The sequence below is a fragment of the Ciconia boyciana genome, chromosome 8 (assembly GCF_034638445.1).
Source record: "Ciconia boyciana chromosome 8, ASM3463844v1, whole genome shotgun sequence".
Taxonomy (NCBI): domain Eukaryota; kingdom Metazoa; phylum Chordata; class Aves; order Ciconiiformes; family Ciconiidae; genus Ciconia; species Ciconia boyciana.
The window spans coordinates 45749404-45766047 of record NC_132941.1 but is presented as its reverse complement, the minus strand read 5'-3'; the positions used below and the strand labels follow the sequence as shown (position 1 = coordinate 45766047).

The 16644-nt window shown below is 42.5% G+C and overlaps 1 protein-coding gene across 2 annotated transcripts in view; it reads left to right on the top strand.

Annotated features, from left to right (window-relative positions):
* The window catches only part of ANTXRL (ANTXR like), a 63139-nt gene extending 47114 nt beyond the window's left edge, over nucleotides 1–16025 (top strand). For both annotated transcript variants that reach the window (XM_072869734.1, XM_072869733.1), the window contains one exon: nucleotides 10841–16025. In XM_072869734.1, coding sequence (XP_072725835.1) covers nucleotides 10841–11071 — 231 coding nt within the window. In that variant the 3' untranslated portion in view covers nucleotides 11072–16025. The remainder of the gene's footprint in view (nucleotides 1–10840) is intronic.
* The last annotated feature ends 619 nt before the right edge of the window (nucleotides 16026–16644 follow it).

The window sequence follows — 16644 nt, the reverse complement described above, 5'->3', positions numbered from 1 at the left end:
GATATGCTGCGGCCAATGTGTGTGTTTGTTTCTTGGCAGCACCTCTGGATCAATGCCGAACCCCATGTTACCTTGTTTCAGTTGGATTGCTGGCAGCTCTGCATCCCTCATTGTCTTCTGAGTTGGGTAACAGTCTAGAAATTAACCTACCCAGCCACCCTTAGCTCTGCTTACATACTTGTAGTAACTATGTAGGAATCTGTTTCCCTATATGCAGAATGAGCAATGGTGTGACCTTCCTTTGAAGGCGTTTGAGCTCTAGAAATAAAAAACACTGTGTAAGATAATGTATTCATACTATTATTCATACTAAAGTTGTTGTACAGAGTGATAACTGAAAATCAAAAGGTATTGCATCATTACTTTCTGTAGAGGAGCTGTAGTTCTGGATGCCTCTATTCTTGTATAAGCTACTGTGGTTCATGCTGTGGTACCAGGAGAAAACCCAAATCGCTGTGTCTGCCATTGTACGAGTAACACAAAGATACTACACAACCTGAAGAGCTTATGAGCTATGTCTGTTAAGTCTTAACCTTAACTTAATCTTGCTTTGAACATAAACATCAGGTTAATAATAAAATTCTCCAGTTTTATATGTCAGTTTTGTCTCAGATAGGAACTGTTCCTGGAACAACAAGATTGCAAACACCTTGCGCTCTTTGCAGCGATGCTGGTGGTTTCTGCAGTGTTTTAAGATCTTTCTGCCTCTTTTTTTTTTTTTTTTTTTTTTTTGGCATGTGAACATATCCCTTCTTTTTCCCTCCTTTTTGGGTTTCTTCTAGGGAACATAACTACCCAAGTAGACACCTCAGTCTTCACTGGCTGATAACTTTAAGGAGTGGGATATACAGAAACTTTAAAGAGAAGCCTACTAAAAGCAGTGTCCCTTCTTGCAATGCTAAAGGCCAGGTACTTTGAGTGGAGCGGAGCTTTGAAAAAATGAGAGGAGGTGTACCTGGGTTTTTTCTACTGCTGAGGGGCAGGCCACTGTCTCTGGTAAGTTGAGACCAGGGTGTTTAACAGAGTTTGTACAAGAGAGGTGGCGATGGGGTGTTCATGGAAAAGAGTAACTTCAAAATGCAGAACTGGTGCTTGATAGACTGGTCAAGCTGCGTAGGGAAAACACGGCAGAGATATATTTGCATGGAGTGTTAGGTCTCTATAGCATACCTGAAATGGGAAGGAGAGTTCCGTGTCAGGACTTTGGTACTTGAGTTGCTTCCCTGGTGTGTTCATTCCTAGAAATAATAAGGTGGTTGTGTCCCAAGGAGGTCTTCCATCCAACTTAACATAGGAGCTTTTGAGGGAGGAGAGATTTTTCTGTGCTTTGTAAATATGCCAGCACTGATAACGAACTGTATGAATCTCATCCCAGGAGAAGAAAATCCTTGTGAGATAAGCACAGAGGAACCTGGGAAATGTGGGTAGCAGCAGAGCCGTTTAAAGGCCAGTTACCCAGAGATGGGTTGGGGATACTTGTATCTGTTTCCAGCCTCTAAACAAAGAGGCAGCTTGTCTGTGTGGTGGGCCAAGATCTTAAATTTTTGGCTGAGGCAGGGAAAAATAATAACCATTTTCACCAGAAATCTCTGAGTCTCCAGCATTATCCTATACCCTAGGTGGGTAAAGAGCATTGTGCTCTTCCTCTGTGCATGCCATAATCCCAGCTCGCTCCTGAAGAGACAATCAAGTAATTCACCCTGGAAAGCATGATGACACTTAATTACAGTTTGAGCAAGACCAGTCACAGTCCTTTGTGGCCTAATTTTCTCCTCCCAGCAAGCCGCCAGTAACTCAAGGCTGAGCCTGTTGCACCCAGCAAATGTTTGTTGCTCTTGTTGCTATGCTCCAAAGCCCTCCCCATTCTAGGTGATGGACAAATGCAATCTCCTTTTCCCTGAAAACGCCAAAGGAAAGAGAAGAATCTTTTGCAAACCAACCACTGCTGTTTTTTTCTTGAACCACATTCTAGTCTGGTCAGCATTCAAGTGTGGAAATGTGTGGTGCTGTGGTTAAAACAAGGGATGTGAGTCACGAGTCCTGAACTTGTAAATACCTTTTTTTTTTTTTTTCTTTTTTCCCTGAAGCTGCTGCATAACCTTAGGTAGATGACACGACCTGACAGTGGCTCTCCTCGCTTCCTCCACTCGGGGAGCCTCATCCATAAAAGCTGTCAGAAAAGAGGAAGGCAGTAAATTGTGTGTTGTGAGTGCAGGTTTAGGTTAAGATATTTCTCTCAGGTTTGGGTGGGATTTGGTCTGGCGTGACTGTACTTTGAGATCAGTACTGAATATAAAGTATGCCTGATAGACCTTAACTTCGATTACACTCAGTGTTATCCTTTTCTGTTCCCTTTGCCACTTCAGCTTTTTTAGGGCTCATTATCAACAGGCTTTGTTATGGATCTGCACTGTGCGTTACTTCAGCCACAACCTCAACAAGGTCCAAGACATGTGATGTTTTGTGCATTCCTGCAAGATATCTTGTGACTCTGGCCATTCTTTCAGGACGTGTCTGTAGCCCATTGCTGCATTTCCTGCTAAGGCAGGGCTGGAAACAACATGCAGCTCCCTGCTGAATGGAGTGTGATACAAACTATTTGAATATCCCTGTCTTCAGTACTGGGATGGGTTCTCCATGTCACCTGCTCCATGTCTTCATGTTACTTTCCTCATGTGTCCTCGCTGGAAAAGTGGTATCAGGCATGTGAGAGCTGGATGGTGGGGTTGTGTTCAGCACAAAGTTTATTTTGCTGAAGGGTCCTGGTCCTAGCTTAAAAGGCCCCTTTCCCTGGGTGAGCTATTCCTCCCTCAGATTCTTCATTATTGGCTGGCTTCTCTGGGGGTAAATTGGAAGTAGCCCACTTCTCTTCAGTGTATTCCTGCACTGGTCTTCAAACTAACTGAATAGACTGCTCCCAGAGAACCCATCCCTAGTTTCAAGCAGTGCCATGGACAGTTGGGACTGTGAACTGGGGAGTAGTGTCTGCAGACATGCGTGTCTTGGGAACCTATCAGTACTTGATTGTATTCAACTTTCAGTATTCTGATTAAAGAAGCTACAGTAGCCTGGGATACTGCAGCTATTAATCTTATGGCAAAACAGTTCCTATCTGTATCTTAATTCCCTAGTAGATCTGGACACCATTTTCCACATGACTCTCTGTTTTGGCTAAAAACTGCTTCTTTAGATGGTCTGTAAATATTTTTGCACGTTAGTGAAATTAGCTGAAGTGGGAAAAAATACCCTTGAAAAAGTCTCAGTATTTTCAATTTTTGTTTTGAAACACCTTTTCTGTCCAAAACTCAAAGAAAAGATGTTTTGAATTGAACAACGTATGTGTTTCAAGCCCAAGTGAAACTTATTTTGACGTATTTCTTTTACCTGAAAAATGAAGACTTTTGGTTGTTGTTGACTTTTCCCTTGGCCAGCAAGTGAACCGAAAGATTACTTTTATTGCTGCTGTTATGTGCGGTGCGTACCATGGGCCTGTTTGGGAGTTTGTCCTGGCAACCTGCCTCCCTCGGCCCCTGGGCGATCCCCTGGACGATGTTATCACACACTTGGTGTCAAAAGAAGAGCTCCTATGCTCTCTCCTCCTCCCTTCCCCACCCCATAAATCCTACTTTCTCAGCTATTTGGCTACCATAGCCAGGGTGTCCGAGGGCATACTGGGCTTCTGAAGGATTTCTTCTCCCAGCCCCTTTACAAAGCAAGTCTGGTCCCCCTTTGCCTCTGTGAGAGGGGCTCAGGCATCTTGGCTCTCGCTTGGGCAGCAACGTGGGCTGTGCCACGGCTAAGCCAGCGGGTTTTACTCTGAATGTGTCAGTAGCCCAAGGCATTGCTTAGCTGTGTCTCGCTGTCACTGTGTGCGCTGCTCCCGGCCTGTACGCAGCTATCTTCTCATTTGTGACTCGGGTGTCAGAATTTCTGAAGCAGGGATTAACTTTCTGTGCTGTGTCTCCCTGGTGCTGCACCAGTGAGCCAGTGACTGCAGCTTGTGGGTGGTTTAGTTTGGTTGCTAAAAAGTAAGAGAAAAGGCACAAAATCTACTTGTAAGAGTGTCTTTGTGGACTGTGTGAAGGATGTGCATGTGCCTCAGCTGCTTTTAAATATCACTGCCCCTTCCTGGGTCAGGACATGTGTCCTGTTTAAAGTTGTGTTACCTCCCCCATCTTAAAGCTCAGTCTAATTCCTTTTGCGGTTTGAAGCACATTGAGTGAGCCCAGTAGGTTACACCTCTTAGCAGCACCACCTCGCTCATGCTGTGCTGTAAACAGAGTTTGCTGCTGCTGCTTAGATCATCCTTGTGCATTTGCATTCATCACTTTGTAATTTTTGATTTGAATTTATCTGATGTACCTAAGGCCATTATAGGGTCCTCACTGTTACAATGTGAGTGATTCACAATCCACAATGCAGGGATTTCCTTCCCCTCCGATAACTCCATCATAGAAGGAGGGAGCGGAAGTGATATGAGTTTACTTATAAAGAGGCCAGACAATACACTGGATAAAGAATGGGCTGAACTGATTCTCCTTTTTAAAAGCAGCACTAAAGAAAATAATAATTATATTCTCATTGTTGGACCCTGCCACTTTACTGGACCTTACTTTTAAAATCCTCCTCTTTTCAGTCAACCCCATTTTCTCTTATCTCTTCATCATTTTGGATTACCATCAGTTTAGGCATCAGTACTGAGCTGCCAAATAGATCCCCAGAAAATTGTTATTGACAAGAGAGAACTTATTAAACTGGAAGATATTTAAAGAGTCATATTCTTGTGCAAACAAATATTTTATGTTGATGATATTTAATGTTTTGATTTGAGACGTAATAACTTAAAATGGGTACATATAAAAATTAATTACAAGTTAAATTAATTGTTAATGATTAATGCCATAACCACAGTATAATTAATGGTGATGGTTAAAAGTTAATTGTTAAATAATATAATTAGAAATTAATTATAAATTACATATTGACCTGAAAGCATGATCAGCCGTCAGACTGCTGATATGGGAATCTCTGACATTTCCAATACTTTTTTTTTTTTTCAACACGAAAACAATATCTGAGTCCCAAATGTAAAAGTAGGAATTAGTAAAAGTTACTTGAATATGCCTGAAAACCAGGCAGGCTTAGGTTTTACATGACAAACTGTTTCAGCAGCTCACTAATTTCTAGCCTGTATGCTGCAGGGTAATCAGTGCAATTCCCAGGAAATCCGTGAAGGTTTTAATGAGCCGTGACATGTTCAGTGCACACTGAGCATGAAGCAGCGCAGTGTGAGGAAGCTTTTGGCAAAGGCTGATGCGCATAGATCCTGGCTCCTCAGGAGCCAGCTGCTAATCCTGACACTTGTCCAAGGAACTTGAATAGTGGGAACTCTGTACCACCTCGGTTCAGCTCTTTCTCTGTAAAATTACTGTATCCATAATCTACCTCATTCATAAATACATTTGCTAAACAAGTTTCCCATACTGTTGCTATTTTAGGATACTCAGTGTAGGTGTTTCTGCTAGAACACTTTTGTTCTTTATTAGAGGATAGGGTAATCCCTAATTTTTCCAAGATTCAACTTTTGCAAAAGTCACTGATCTTAAAGGTATATATCCCATTGGTTTCTGGGTGTGTGGATCAAAACCTTCACTTAGCTAAAGTGATTCTGATTTTTTGTAGATGCTCACTCTTGTGGTTTTGTAGATAGCATAAAAACCTGAATCTGTTCTTTTAAGTTTTAGAGCTTCACTTTTACACTGAACTGTTGATAGATATTTAGGAAGGGAAGCTACACGCTGACAAACCATGTCCATAGCAAGCTCACAGAGTCATCCCAGTGACATCTGTAAACAAAATTGGGGAGAAAGGTGGCTATTCATTTGAGCCCAAGGAAATGATGTTCATTTCAGATTTCAGCATCCTAAATGTAATACTTTTGACTGGGAGCTACTTTATTTTTTTAATTTGGTGGTCCAGTGTTTTGGATTGCTACAATCGAACTTTAAAGGAATGATTTTATTTTAATCCATTCTAATATGTAAAGCCAAGTATCATATTCTTACAAAGTCAAAGACCAAGAAATTTCAGTAAACATTTAAGGAAGCCAACTCTTCCTCAGTCAGACACCCCCCCGCTCTGCTTGTCAGAATTGCAGCATTGAGACTCCATAAGCAAAACCGAGAGTGAATGAAAACTCAAGCAAAATTTGTAACAGGAAGGATATCTTTTATTAGGTCAACTAATGCAGCTAAAAATAAGAAACAGACATACTTTTGTGTACACAAACACCCTGGCATGCACAGACATGAAACTGGATTTGATTTTTGTTAAACAAACACCAATGCATGTATTAAAATGAACAGAGAAAGGGGGCAGCTACTGGCAGATGGGGCAGATTTTTTAAATTCTTGTTGCTGAAGTGCTCTTAGTATCATGGGTGAAGAAACTTGCCCATTGCACTCTTTGTATTGCCTGGATCCTTTTAAGTTGTTCCTTTCCATTGAAAACTTGCTGAGTTTGGGGGAACAAGCGCTGGGGAATGATGTACTGAGCACTATGATGAAAGTAGCCCAGAAACAAGATGCGGTGGCTTTCAAGAGGTTCCTCCCTTCCTTCCTCCCTTCCTTCCCCCCCTTAAACCACACACAAAAACACATCCTAGGTGGTCGAGGAGGCATTGCCTAGAAGTACAAAGTGCCTGAATTGCACATGTGATTGTTACACTGGGATAAAAGCTGGAGTTGGGACTAGGGCAGATCCCGCTGCTTCAGTATTTGTACTTGTTGAAAAGCCAATTTGGCAAGCAGCATAACAAGAGCCTAACAAGTGGATGGACATATGGGGAGGCAAAATAATTGTGCATTAGGAAGACTGTGCAGATGTGAGCTGAAGTAAGGGCGTAACTCCATATGGCGCATTGCTGACCTTCAGTTGGTGCCTGAATGACAGTACGCAGTGCGGGTCGCACCATCTGAGGGATGCTGTACTGGGAGCGGGGCTGAAACCAGACAGAACTGGATTTACGCAGATCGTCTGCTTCCTAGAAAACAATAAAGCAGCTACCAACAGCTGTTGTGCCTGAGATCACCATGGTATTACTGCACCCACCTTGCAACTCAGACACCTTCCCTGAAACACTTAGTGTATGCCGTGCTTCAGGGACAAAAATACTGAATACTGTTACCACTACTAAAGTGATGGTGGCTTGGCTCTTGACCCCTGTTAATCCCCTGTGCAGGGAGAGCATAGGTGAGTGTGCAGGATACCCGATTTCTGTCCATGTTCTCTGTGGTTTAAAAGCCTTTATATGCCTTTGGAGAGGAAACTACTTAATCCTTTCAAACACAGAATATTAAAAATCCTGTGGTTAGCATGTTTATTTGAGAAACATGATGGATTTTTTTAATAGACTAACCCCAGACGGATGTGCACGTTAGGTAGAATAGCTATGGCACCCTGTTGTTAGGAAAGTGTGATGAGTGGAGGGCTTAATTCTTCAACCTAGAAATCCTTTGATGAAATACACTTGATAAGTCCAAACTATGACTTATGATTTATTATCATTTGTTCCTCCCTTTCCCTTTTGGCTGTTAATCCAAACACTGGCTAAGAGTTCGGCCTCATTTTATCAATGGCTGCTGGAAGCGCTCAGGAGGATTTGCTCCAGTATTCACCAGAAGTCTTTGATATATGAGATTGTAGGCTAACACCGATAATCTTTTGTGAGGAAGTGTCACAATACATACATCGATCATCCAAGCCTCTATCTGTCAGACTCTCCCAACCCAACCGTATTTTTCATGACACAATGCAGCGCATGGCCTTTAAATTACCCATCTGTCTGACAAATCAGTGAGTGTGGCAGAAACTGGCAGCAGTTTGACGTCGCCTATCACTTTAACTGAAGTGAAAGTAATGCAAACAGATTTATGGGATCCCCTTTGATTATAGACTATGAATATATTTGGAATTGATGTTTGGGAGAGAGACACAACAGAGAGGCAGGAAAGGCTTGTAGGCAAAAGCACTAATGTTGGGTTTGCAGCTTTGCATTTACTATGAGGGAGATTGTTCTGTTCTTAATTTTTTCTCTACACATATGTTGCATCTCAAGTGAATACCTCTGACTTTTTTCTGTTGGTTTTTTTTTTTCCTGGGTGATTATTTAGCTGTTCTAAATTCATAACTTTATAAATATCAAGGCTGAGTTTTCTTAAAAGTATTTGCAGTACAGCTATCAAATATATCTGTAGTGTTCACTGCATAGCAGTAAATATTGCTGAATTTCCAAGTGTGCTCTGAATACAATAGAGCACAGCAGAATACAAATGGCTGTTGTAAGCTGACAAGGATGGCTGCTCGCTGCAGTGCTGGTGAGGACTTGAGTTCTCTGATGGAGTAGACCAAAGCACTGTCTTGGATTTTTGATCCAATGGTTTATCTCTGTTGCAGAAGTAACCAAGACCTTGGCTTTTGGCCTTTAATGCCTCCATGCAGAGGCTCTGGCCCTAGAATAGTACTGCCTTGAACCTGCTTCATAATCAAAGTCTGCTGTAACAAGCCTGCTTTTTTAGAAAGGGCATTTTATCCTACTTATTGAGGCTGCTTAAGTGTAGTGGTGAATTTGTGATGGTGAAAGCTGGGACTGAGAACTACTGAGTATGTCTCATGTACAGGCAACAACACGCCCATTCAAACAACACTTGGCTGCAGCTGGGCCCTTGAAGCCTTGAGCCATCCAGTCCAAGTAAGTGGTAGGGTGGTACCCTTTGGGCGTTAGTACATTTGTTGAATCATTTTCTGAGCTCTCTGGAGCTTACACAAGCTTCTCTTGATACTCTGCTTGAGTTTCTTCAGAGAAGCCATAGACTTAAGTGATTCCCTTCTTTTTAAAGGAATAGTTTTCATGAACGAAGATCCAGGCATTGGAAGTCACTTAACAAAACAAATAGTTGTGGTTCAGCTATGATAGCTTTTGCCTGGATTCCAGGGGAAACTGTGATTTGTGGGGTGGCCACAGAAACTCAGCCCATTCCCTAAACACCTTCAGAGTTCCCTCATGCCAGGCAGCACTGAGCTAGCAGCAATCTGTCACTGGTGAGGGTTCTTGTATTCCCCTGTTATCACAGCCATTGGTAGCTATGGGGATCATGATCTACAGCTGTTTAGCTCTGAGAAAAGCTTTTCTAAATCCAGAGTCCTTCTCCTGAATTTTGCTTGGGGGATGTTGACATAACCTTGACCTGAATTTGGTTTGTTGATTCCAGCATACAGCCTAAACCTCTGGCCGGGCATCATGGCTCTGTGGGTCTTTCAAAACAATGGAGGGAAGATGCCTTCTGGGGCAGATATTTTCTAAACAAACCAAACAGGTTTTTTTGTTTTCCCCCAGCTAGCGTTTGCCTTGGAAAGAGAGAAACAGGTAACATTGCCTCGATGATAAACTGTAGAGGCCATTTTCATTAGGATGATTGCTACATGGAACAAAACAGGCCTGCTGCACAAAGGAAAAGGTGCTGGCAAATGGAGTTCATCACTGATGGGATGGGTAGTTTCCAGCCCACGTTACTCGTTTGGAAACCACATCCCAGCTCCTGTAAATGGGCTGTTGCCAGTGTCACTCCTGCATTTTCAGGCAGTCTTTGTCTCCAGCCTTTGTACATGATGATGAGAGGCCTTTTTGACTTCCAGGCGCAGGCTTCTGCCAAGCAGAAGTGGCGGCTGAGTTCTTGCATAAGCATGTTCTCCCACCTCCCTAGGTGAGGAAGTGGAGACAGCGATGCCAAGTGTTGCATCTCCTCACACAAGGTTGTGTCTGCAGGATTTCATGAGGCCTCTGCAGAAATAGCGGGGCAGTTTGTAACAAAACTTAGGGGTCGTGGGGAGGAACAAGTACAGCAGACAGCAGAGATCTTGGTGTATGACCGAGGTTGCCATGTAGGTGTTGAAGTGCCCAGGAGCCTCTGGCTGCTCCCCTCAAGGAAGGCTAGGTGGTCTTTGGGGTCGGTCTGTCTGTCTCTCTCCCTGTCTGGAACTTGCTTAGTGGGAACCCATGCAAAGCTTCGTTTTGGTTAAAGGAAACCCTGATATATTTGCGTTTAGCCCCTAGCAGACTAGGAGATACCCAGTGCTTGCTGTTTTTTCAAACCCAAGCTACTCCTGTTTTAAAATCTCCCTCCACAGTTCTCCCTTGAGGTCCTGCCTGCCTGCATCCCACAACCATTCTGGAAGCACACTCATTGGAGAGCCCTTTGTGCAAGTCCCACACCTTGTTGGTGTTTGTGAGGGAAGCCACATCTATATTTGGAGTGCAGAAGACAGATGTACTATCCCAGTGTAGTGTTCAAAGCATGGACAGCAGCTAGGCTAGTATCACAGTGAAAAGGAAAGCTACAGATGGTGTCTTTGCTAAGGATTGTTCCTCTGGTTTAATCCTGTCTCAGCTATGAGTTTTTTTCAAGCACAGCTTTGTCAGTCAGGGATCTCACCAAGGCAGGCATGACTTTGGTGGAGCTGTGGCTTTAGGCATGTTCTGCATAGCTCTAGTAGCAGAGCAGAGGGCACATGTGAGCAAAGTCGCACTTGTGTCCCTTTTGGTTTAAACCAGTCCTAGGCTGGTCTCTGTAGGCAGGAGCTCTGAAACCCAAGGAAAGCATTGGTTTCTAGTCCTGACCTTCAGTACAGCATGGTCTGAATGTCATGTCTAGGACTCAGTGAATGATACTGGATTAAAATCTCTAAGTGCAGCCTGGCCCCTCTGCTTACAGTCCCTTTGGCTAGCTGCTGATGAGTCAAAACACCTGCTTTTTATGAATAATGAATTTTTCTTTACCTCTAGGGAAGATGCATAAACTTCACTCGGGTCAAATCGGATGGAACCTCTGCCCCTTACAGCCCACCACCGAAGCTGCCACGGCGCGACGATGTTCCTCTCAACAATGCTCCAAGGAATCCTTCTCCTCCTGTGTCTCTGCAGCCCCCTTCCAGGCAGCCACCTCCTGGACCACCCCCATCCCGAGCCCCTCCTGGACCTCCTCCTTCACGCCCACCCCCTCAGCCCATGGCTTAGAGTGCAGCAAAACCCTGATCGACAAAACATGTCTCTGCTGAACACGGCATATTTATTGAGTATTGGTTTACAGTTAAAGATATCAGAATTTGTTGCTGGTCAGCAAAAAAAAAGAAGAAAGAAAAAAAAAAGAAAAATTGCCAAGTGTCAATTTTAGTGTATGAATATATTTATACACACGTGCTGAGTAAACATTCAGTGGATAGATTCAGAGCTATGGCATATAGAAACAAACCAAAATGATCCTCTAGATACAGTAGCAGCTTTTGTATGTATACATTTGAAGATCTATTTACATATGACATTTGTCTGACTTGGTATGTCAGATCATTCATTAATAACTTTAGCTGGTACACGTGCATCAGTTGGTTTGATAGCTGCCACCTGCAAGTTGGTTAAACATAGTTCATTGAGGAATTTGCTTGCTTTTCCCCAACGGTACTGCATCCAGATGTTAATATGGAACAATAATTGCAAAGATAACTTTCTGCCTTTGGTTCTGCAGGTGGAATTTCCATGAAAGTTTATAAGGCGGCTATAACAATAATGAGATAAAATAGACTATGTGCCAATAATCTAGCAACAGTAATCTAGCATAGAAGAGAGGTATCTTTTTCTCCTGGAAAATCAATTTTGAGCCTGCCATCTCTGCATATGTTTAGACTTGGTTGCATAAGATAGCCACTGAAGGCCAGATACTGGTTCTAGAAATCCAAACCTTGAACAAGACCTATGTTCAGATTTGTCCGAAGTTTAGAGTAATTTTGAGAAAAACGTTTTGGCTAGGTGTTTAGTTTTCCTTTACAGAAAACATGGTCCTAAATGGAGCAAATGTACATGCAATTTGAGCATGAATGCTGTAATATGCGAACAGCATGTGTTAGTTATATCAGCAGCGTCCAGGGACTGATTCCACTGCTATTTAATTAGATAAATTTCCTTTTGATCTTCCTGCCAAGCAGAACTAGATCCTCTTTTGATTCAAACATGAATTCCTCTATGAGTAGCTCTTTCTTTAGACAGCCCAGATCCCACTAATGTGTAACCTTGCAGTCTACCTGTGGTTGAGAGGCATGGCGTGATGTGTCAGTATGAGCTTTTACCCCTGTTTTATATAATGTTTGGCTAGAGGATTTCCCAAACATTGTGATTGCTCGCCCATGACCTCAATTCTGTGTGTCATCAGAAAGTGATGTGAGCACCCACACAGAGGTGGGAATTTATGACGCGGGACTGTGGGACAGCCCATGAATAGTGTTCACTAAGCAATACGTGAGTGGGTTGTGCCCAGATCAGTCCCTAGTGAATCAATATAACACCTGAGCTTGCTTCTCCACCACTACCTATTATATTGTATTGGAGAGGGTGGCTGCAAATCCTTATGCTGGTTCGCCTTGGCACTGGCTGTGTTATTAGGATAGTTGTAGAAATAATGTTTATGTTGCATTATAACACAGCATATACCTATCTCTCCATCTGTGTGTAGGTGTGGGTGTGTAGTACACCACAGTAGTTACTGGCACATAAGTCTAAGATGAAACACTAACTGTATTGTGCAGTTACTCCAGATTTAAGGCCTCTTCATGCAGTTGTTACAGGCATATAAAGTTGCAGTGGTACAAATAGAAATCAGGCTTACTATTTCTAGTGGAAGTCCCACTTGCAGAACACCATACCAAGCTCTCATCGGTCTATGCTGATCACTGTGACATGCCGTGTGTATGCAGCTGAGGCTGTCAAAGATAAACTCAGAAGAACCACAGAGCCTCTTTCTCCTCTTGCACTGCTCTGCTCTCTAGAGTTATGCTCTTACCTCATGTATATTGGTGCAGGTAGTGGAATCACACTCGTGGGTGCCAGCTGGCCTTGGAGCCATTCTTAATTTAGGCCTGAGCCAGCAAAGCACTTCTGCATGCATTAAAATGTCCTGCAGGTCAAGAGGAACATCCTTATGCCCAAGTACTTTGCTGACCTGTGACTTCATTGTGAACAGAAAGGAGAATTGGGATGCACTCGACCCTATCCTCATTCTTTTTAGTCACTTGAATAGGGTCTGCATAATTTGGTCCATAAGAATGGATTTCTGTTTGGAGGAGAGAGAAGCGTGTGTGTATGTGTGTTTGTGTGTCTGTGTTTGTGTGTGGGAACTGTGTAGGTTTTTGTTTGGTTTCTCTTCCTTTACAAAAATTGCTCAGAGAGTAGCACTCCTATGAATGGAAAGGCCTTTTGCAGCCAGTGTGACACATAGTCATCACTTACTTATCTCCGTTTTGTTCAGTTGAAAGGTGAAACTAAAACATGTCCAATTTTCCACTGCAGTTCTGGTGAAGCTCCACTTTTGATACCAGTGAAAGGAACGGGATGACTGCAGTGTGGTGGTAGGGATCTGGATGTGGAGGAAGGTGCTCTACAAGCAGAGATCATTGTCTGACATTATTTTGGTCGTATGGAAGCCCATGCAAAATAAACTTGCTGGGTCTGTTGTAATGCGTACGTACAGTTGAACCTAACAGCTTCTCATGTTGGCTGTCTAAGAATAATTAGGCAGCAAATGCTAACCAGGAATTGAAATGGCAGAGGGTAATAAAACCGATTCCCCTGCCAGGGCAAAACATGGCATTTGAGGTTTAGCTGCTTGTGGGAGTGGGGCAGATCACTGCTCTGTAGATGCCAAGTCTCTTATCAGTAGGCAGTGATGAGATTGAAACAATGGTGGAGCTCACAAATGATGTAATAATAAAAGGTAAAACTTGCTTACAGAATTACTATCTGCTAATAAAGTTGAATTGATGGGTCAGGAGCAAACTTTAGCTAATGAAAAAGCCTGGGAGCCAGATTTTGTATTGTTTTGCACCTTTACAGATCTTGAGAGGGGTCAGTAGATTTGCTGCAGATTTGCATTTATGTTAACGTTGGTAGAATTTGACTCACGTCCAGTGAGAATGGAGGTGTTGGCTTAGGGAGCGCTTCTCACAATCACACATCCAACATGCCTGTTGTTTGTAGTTGAGGGGAATATTCTTCTTTGCTGGAATAGCCAGTCTTGCAGAGATAACAGATACTAACAATTTCTGCATAACTTGCAAGAGCAGTGAGGATAAGAGTGGTTTGGGCTTCCAGGTGATCAGATCCATAGGTGATGAAGCAGGAAGCACCATGAATTTGAAAATTAGATTCAGCATAAATGGAGTTCCCAACATTTTCACTATATAAAATTAAGCATTTGGTGTGTAACTCAAGTTTGGGCTGCAGCTCCTGTGATGGGAGCACTGCAGGTTTAGTTTGTCGCTGAAGTAGGAATAAGAGAAAGTAAACCTGAACTGAATTGCCTTTGCAAAGGTGGGGGCAGTGAATATGCTGCACTGGCTACAGAAAGGCCTTTTGGTTGTGTAGAAATGTACCCATTTGCAGTGATCTCAGGCACTATAACAATGCAGTAGGAGAAACTGGTTGCTATTGTACCGTCTGTTGAGCTTGATCGTTACCTGGTGTAAATCAATGTAGGCCAACTGAAATCAAGGCAGTAATACTGGTGTCTGAGAGCTGGCTCAAAATAAGTTAAAGGACAAAATCCCTCTAACTGGCTTGATATTTCAATGCTTGTTTCAGTATGCTTGTATGTCAGTTGTGATTGCAGTAGTTACACTGCTAAGAAATGTTCTCATGTGGGATGATTCCCCTGTATTTTCCAGCATATAGCATCATTTGAAACTTGCAAAAAGTGAGTATCTAATGCTTCCACAAATCCAAGAGAAAAATGTGGATTCGGGGGACCTTTGGCTCACACTTAGCACAGATGTGAAATGACACAAGGTGCAAAGCAGCGGGGAGGGAAACCCCATGTGTTTAAAGCTGATACAGAACCACATTGATCAAAGCATATTTATGGCCATCTTTCAACCTCAGTGCATGTATTGCCATCTGTGGGAGTAGCCTGCAGAGCAGACGGTCCTAAATGTAAAAAGGAAAAAAAAAGAAAGGAAAAGAATCTGCTCCTCATCTGAATGAGTGAGCATAACAATGAATGACATTATTTCATGAACTGTACCAGTTCAAATGCATGTGCACCTGGTGCTCCTAATGCTTTTTACTCCTGTTGGTCTTTAGACAACATGATCAGTAATATGCTTTCTCTCTTTAATAGTTTGCTGTTTTTATTGTTGTTATTTTGTTTTGTTTTTTAAAAAAACACATTTCACTGAGAAAACAGCCCTACTTCTGTAAATATAGAGTTTAATTTGGAGGAGACAGCAAACTTCTGGATGTTACTGCTGGACAGTTATTTATTAAAAGGGGCTTAAGGTGAATAAATACAGGTGGCTCAGGATACATGCATGCAAGTGTGATAATGCAGTATAGCATTTTCAGTTCTCTGTAGTTTTGGGGGAAGGGGAATTTTTGGGTCATCCTAGTTTGTTTAGAAGTTTGTTACTGATCTGATACTTTTGAATAATGCGATAGAGATTCCTAACATGTAACAGTGCTTGAAAAGATGTGTAGATTATGATAGATTTTTCATTTGGGGGGGAGGGGGTAGTGAAGGAGAAATGTTTTCATTTTTAAGGGAAAAAAATGTACTGTACTAAACTTTTTTTAGAAAAAAGATGTGTGTTTTCAGAAACAGTGGGGATGTGGGCTGATAGACAGCCGGGGCATGGAGACGAGGGACAGAGGAAGCAGTTGGATTTTTGAGGGACAAAGAAGTTTTACATGGGGGTGTGGATTTGTTACTGGTACATGTGGTACAAATTTCTGTAACTGACATGCTGCTTCCATGTTATAATCATATAACCTTTATGCATTTTATGCGCCTGCTCCGTTTTTCTGAGAAAACCTTGCAAATGTAATGCCTGCATGCAAATGTGGGAGATGTAGCCAAAGTCTTATAATCCAACATAATGTAGCCTTAATGGATTCAAAATCAACAATAAAAGTGCTTACTGGTTAAACACTACAGAGAATTTCATTGCAGAGTCATTTTAAGAGGCGATAAGCTTGTCTGGACCTGGTTTCTAATCAGCTCAGCTATCTATTGGTCAGGAGGAGAACATGGGGTTGGGCTGTCAGAATTCCCATCCCCAAGTTGGGAATTGCTGCTGATTCATTATTTGACTAGAGACAAGGGTATGTTGTGTCTCAGTTTCCTGTTTCTAGCCTGAGTATTTCAATCTTTGCCTAATTCAAAGGTAAGCCATCGTTTGTTGGAAACCCTTTTAGATCTCAGGTGGCAAGATAGAAATGCTGAGTAAATTTCACTGGAGTCAGTGCTCCAACATTGACTGACACATAGGGCAGGATCTGAACTTATTGTTGCTGTCTTGAAGAGAAGTCATCTAATGCACAGAAACAACAAACTAAAAGCCATGCAAGATAAGATGCTAGAGCTCAAGACTTTAGCAAAGAGAAATTCTATGGCAAATCCTACACCTGTGAAAAGACTGGAGTCACCAGGCTTCAAACACAACTACTGATTTTTAGGAGTCTTGCCTGAAGGACGCAGGACTTGATCATAAGACCCCTTCTCCCTCCCTGTCTCTGAAGCCAGTTTTTTCTTCCCTCCCTGCTGCTAATGC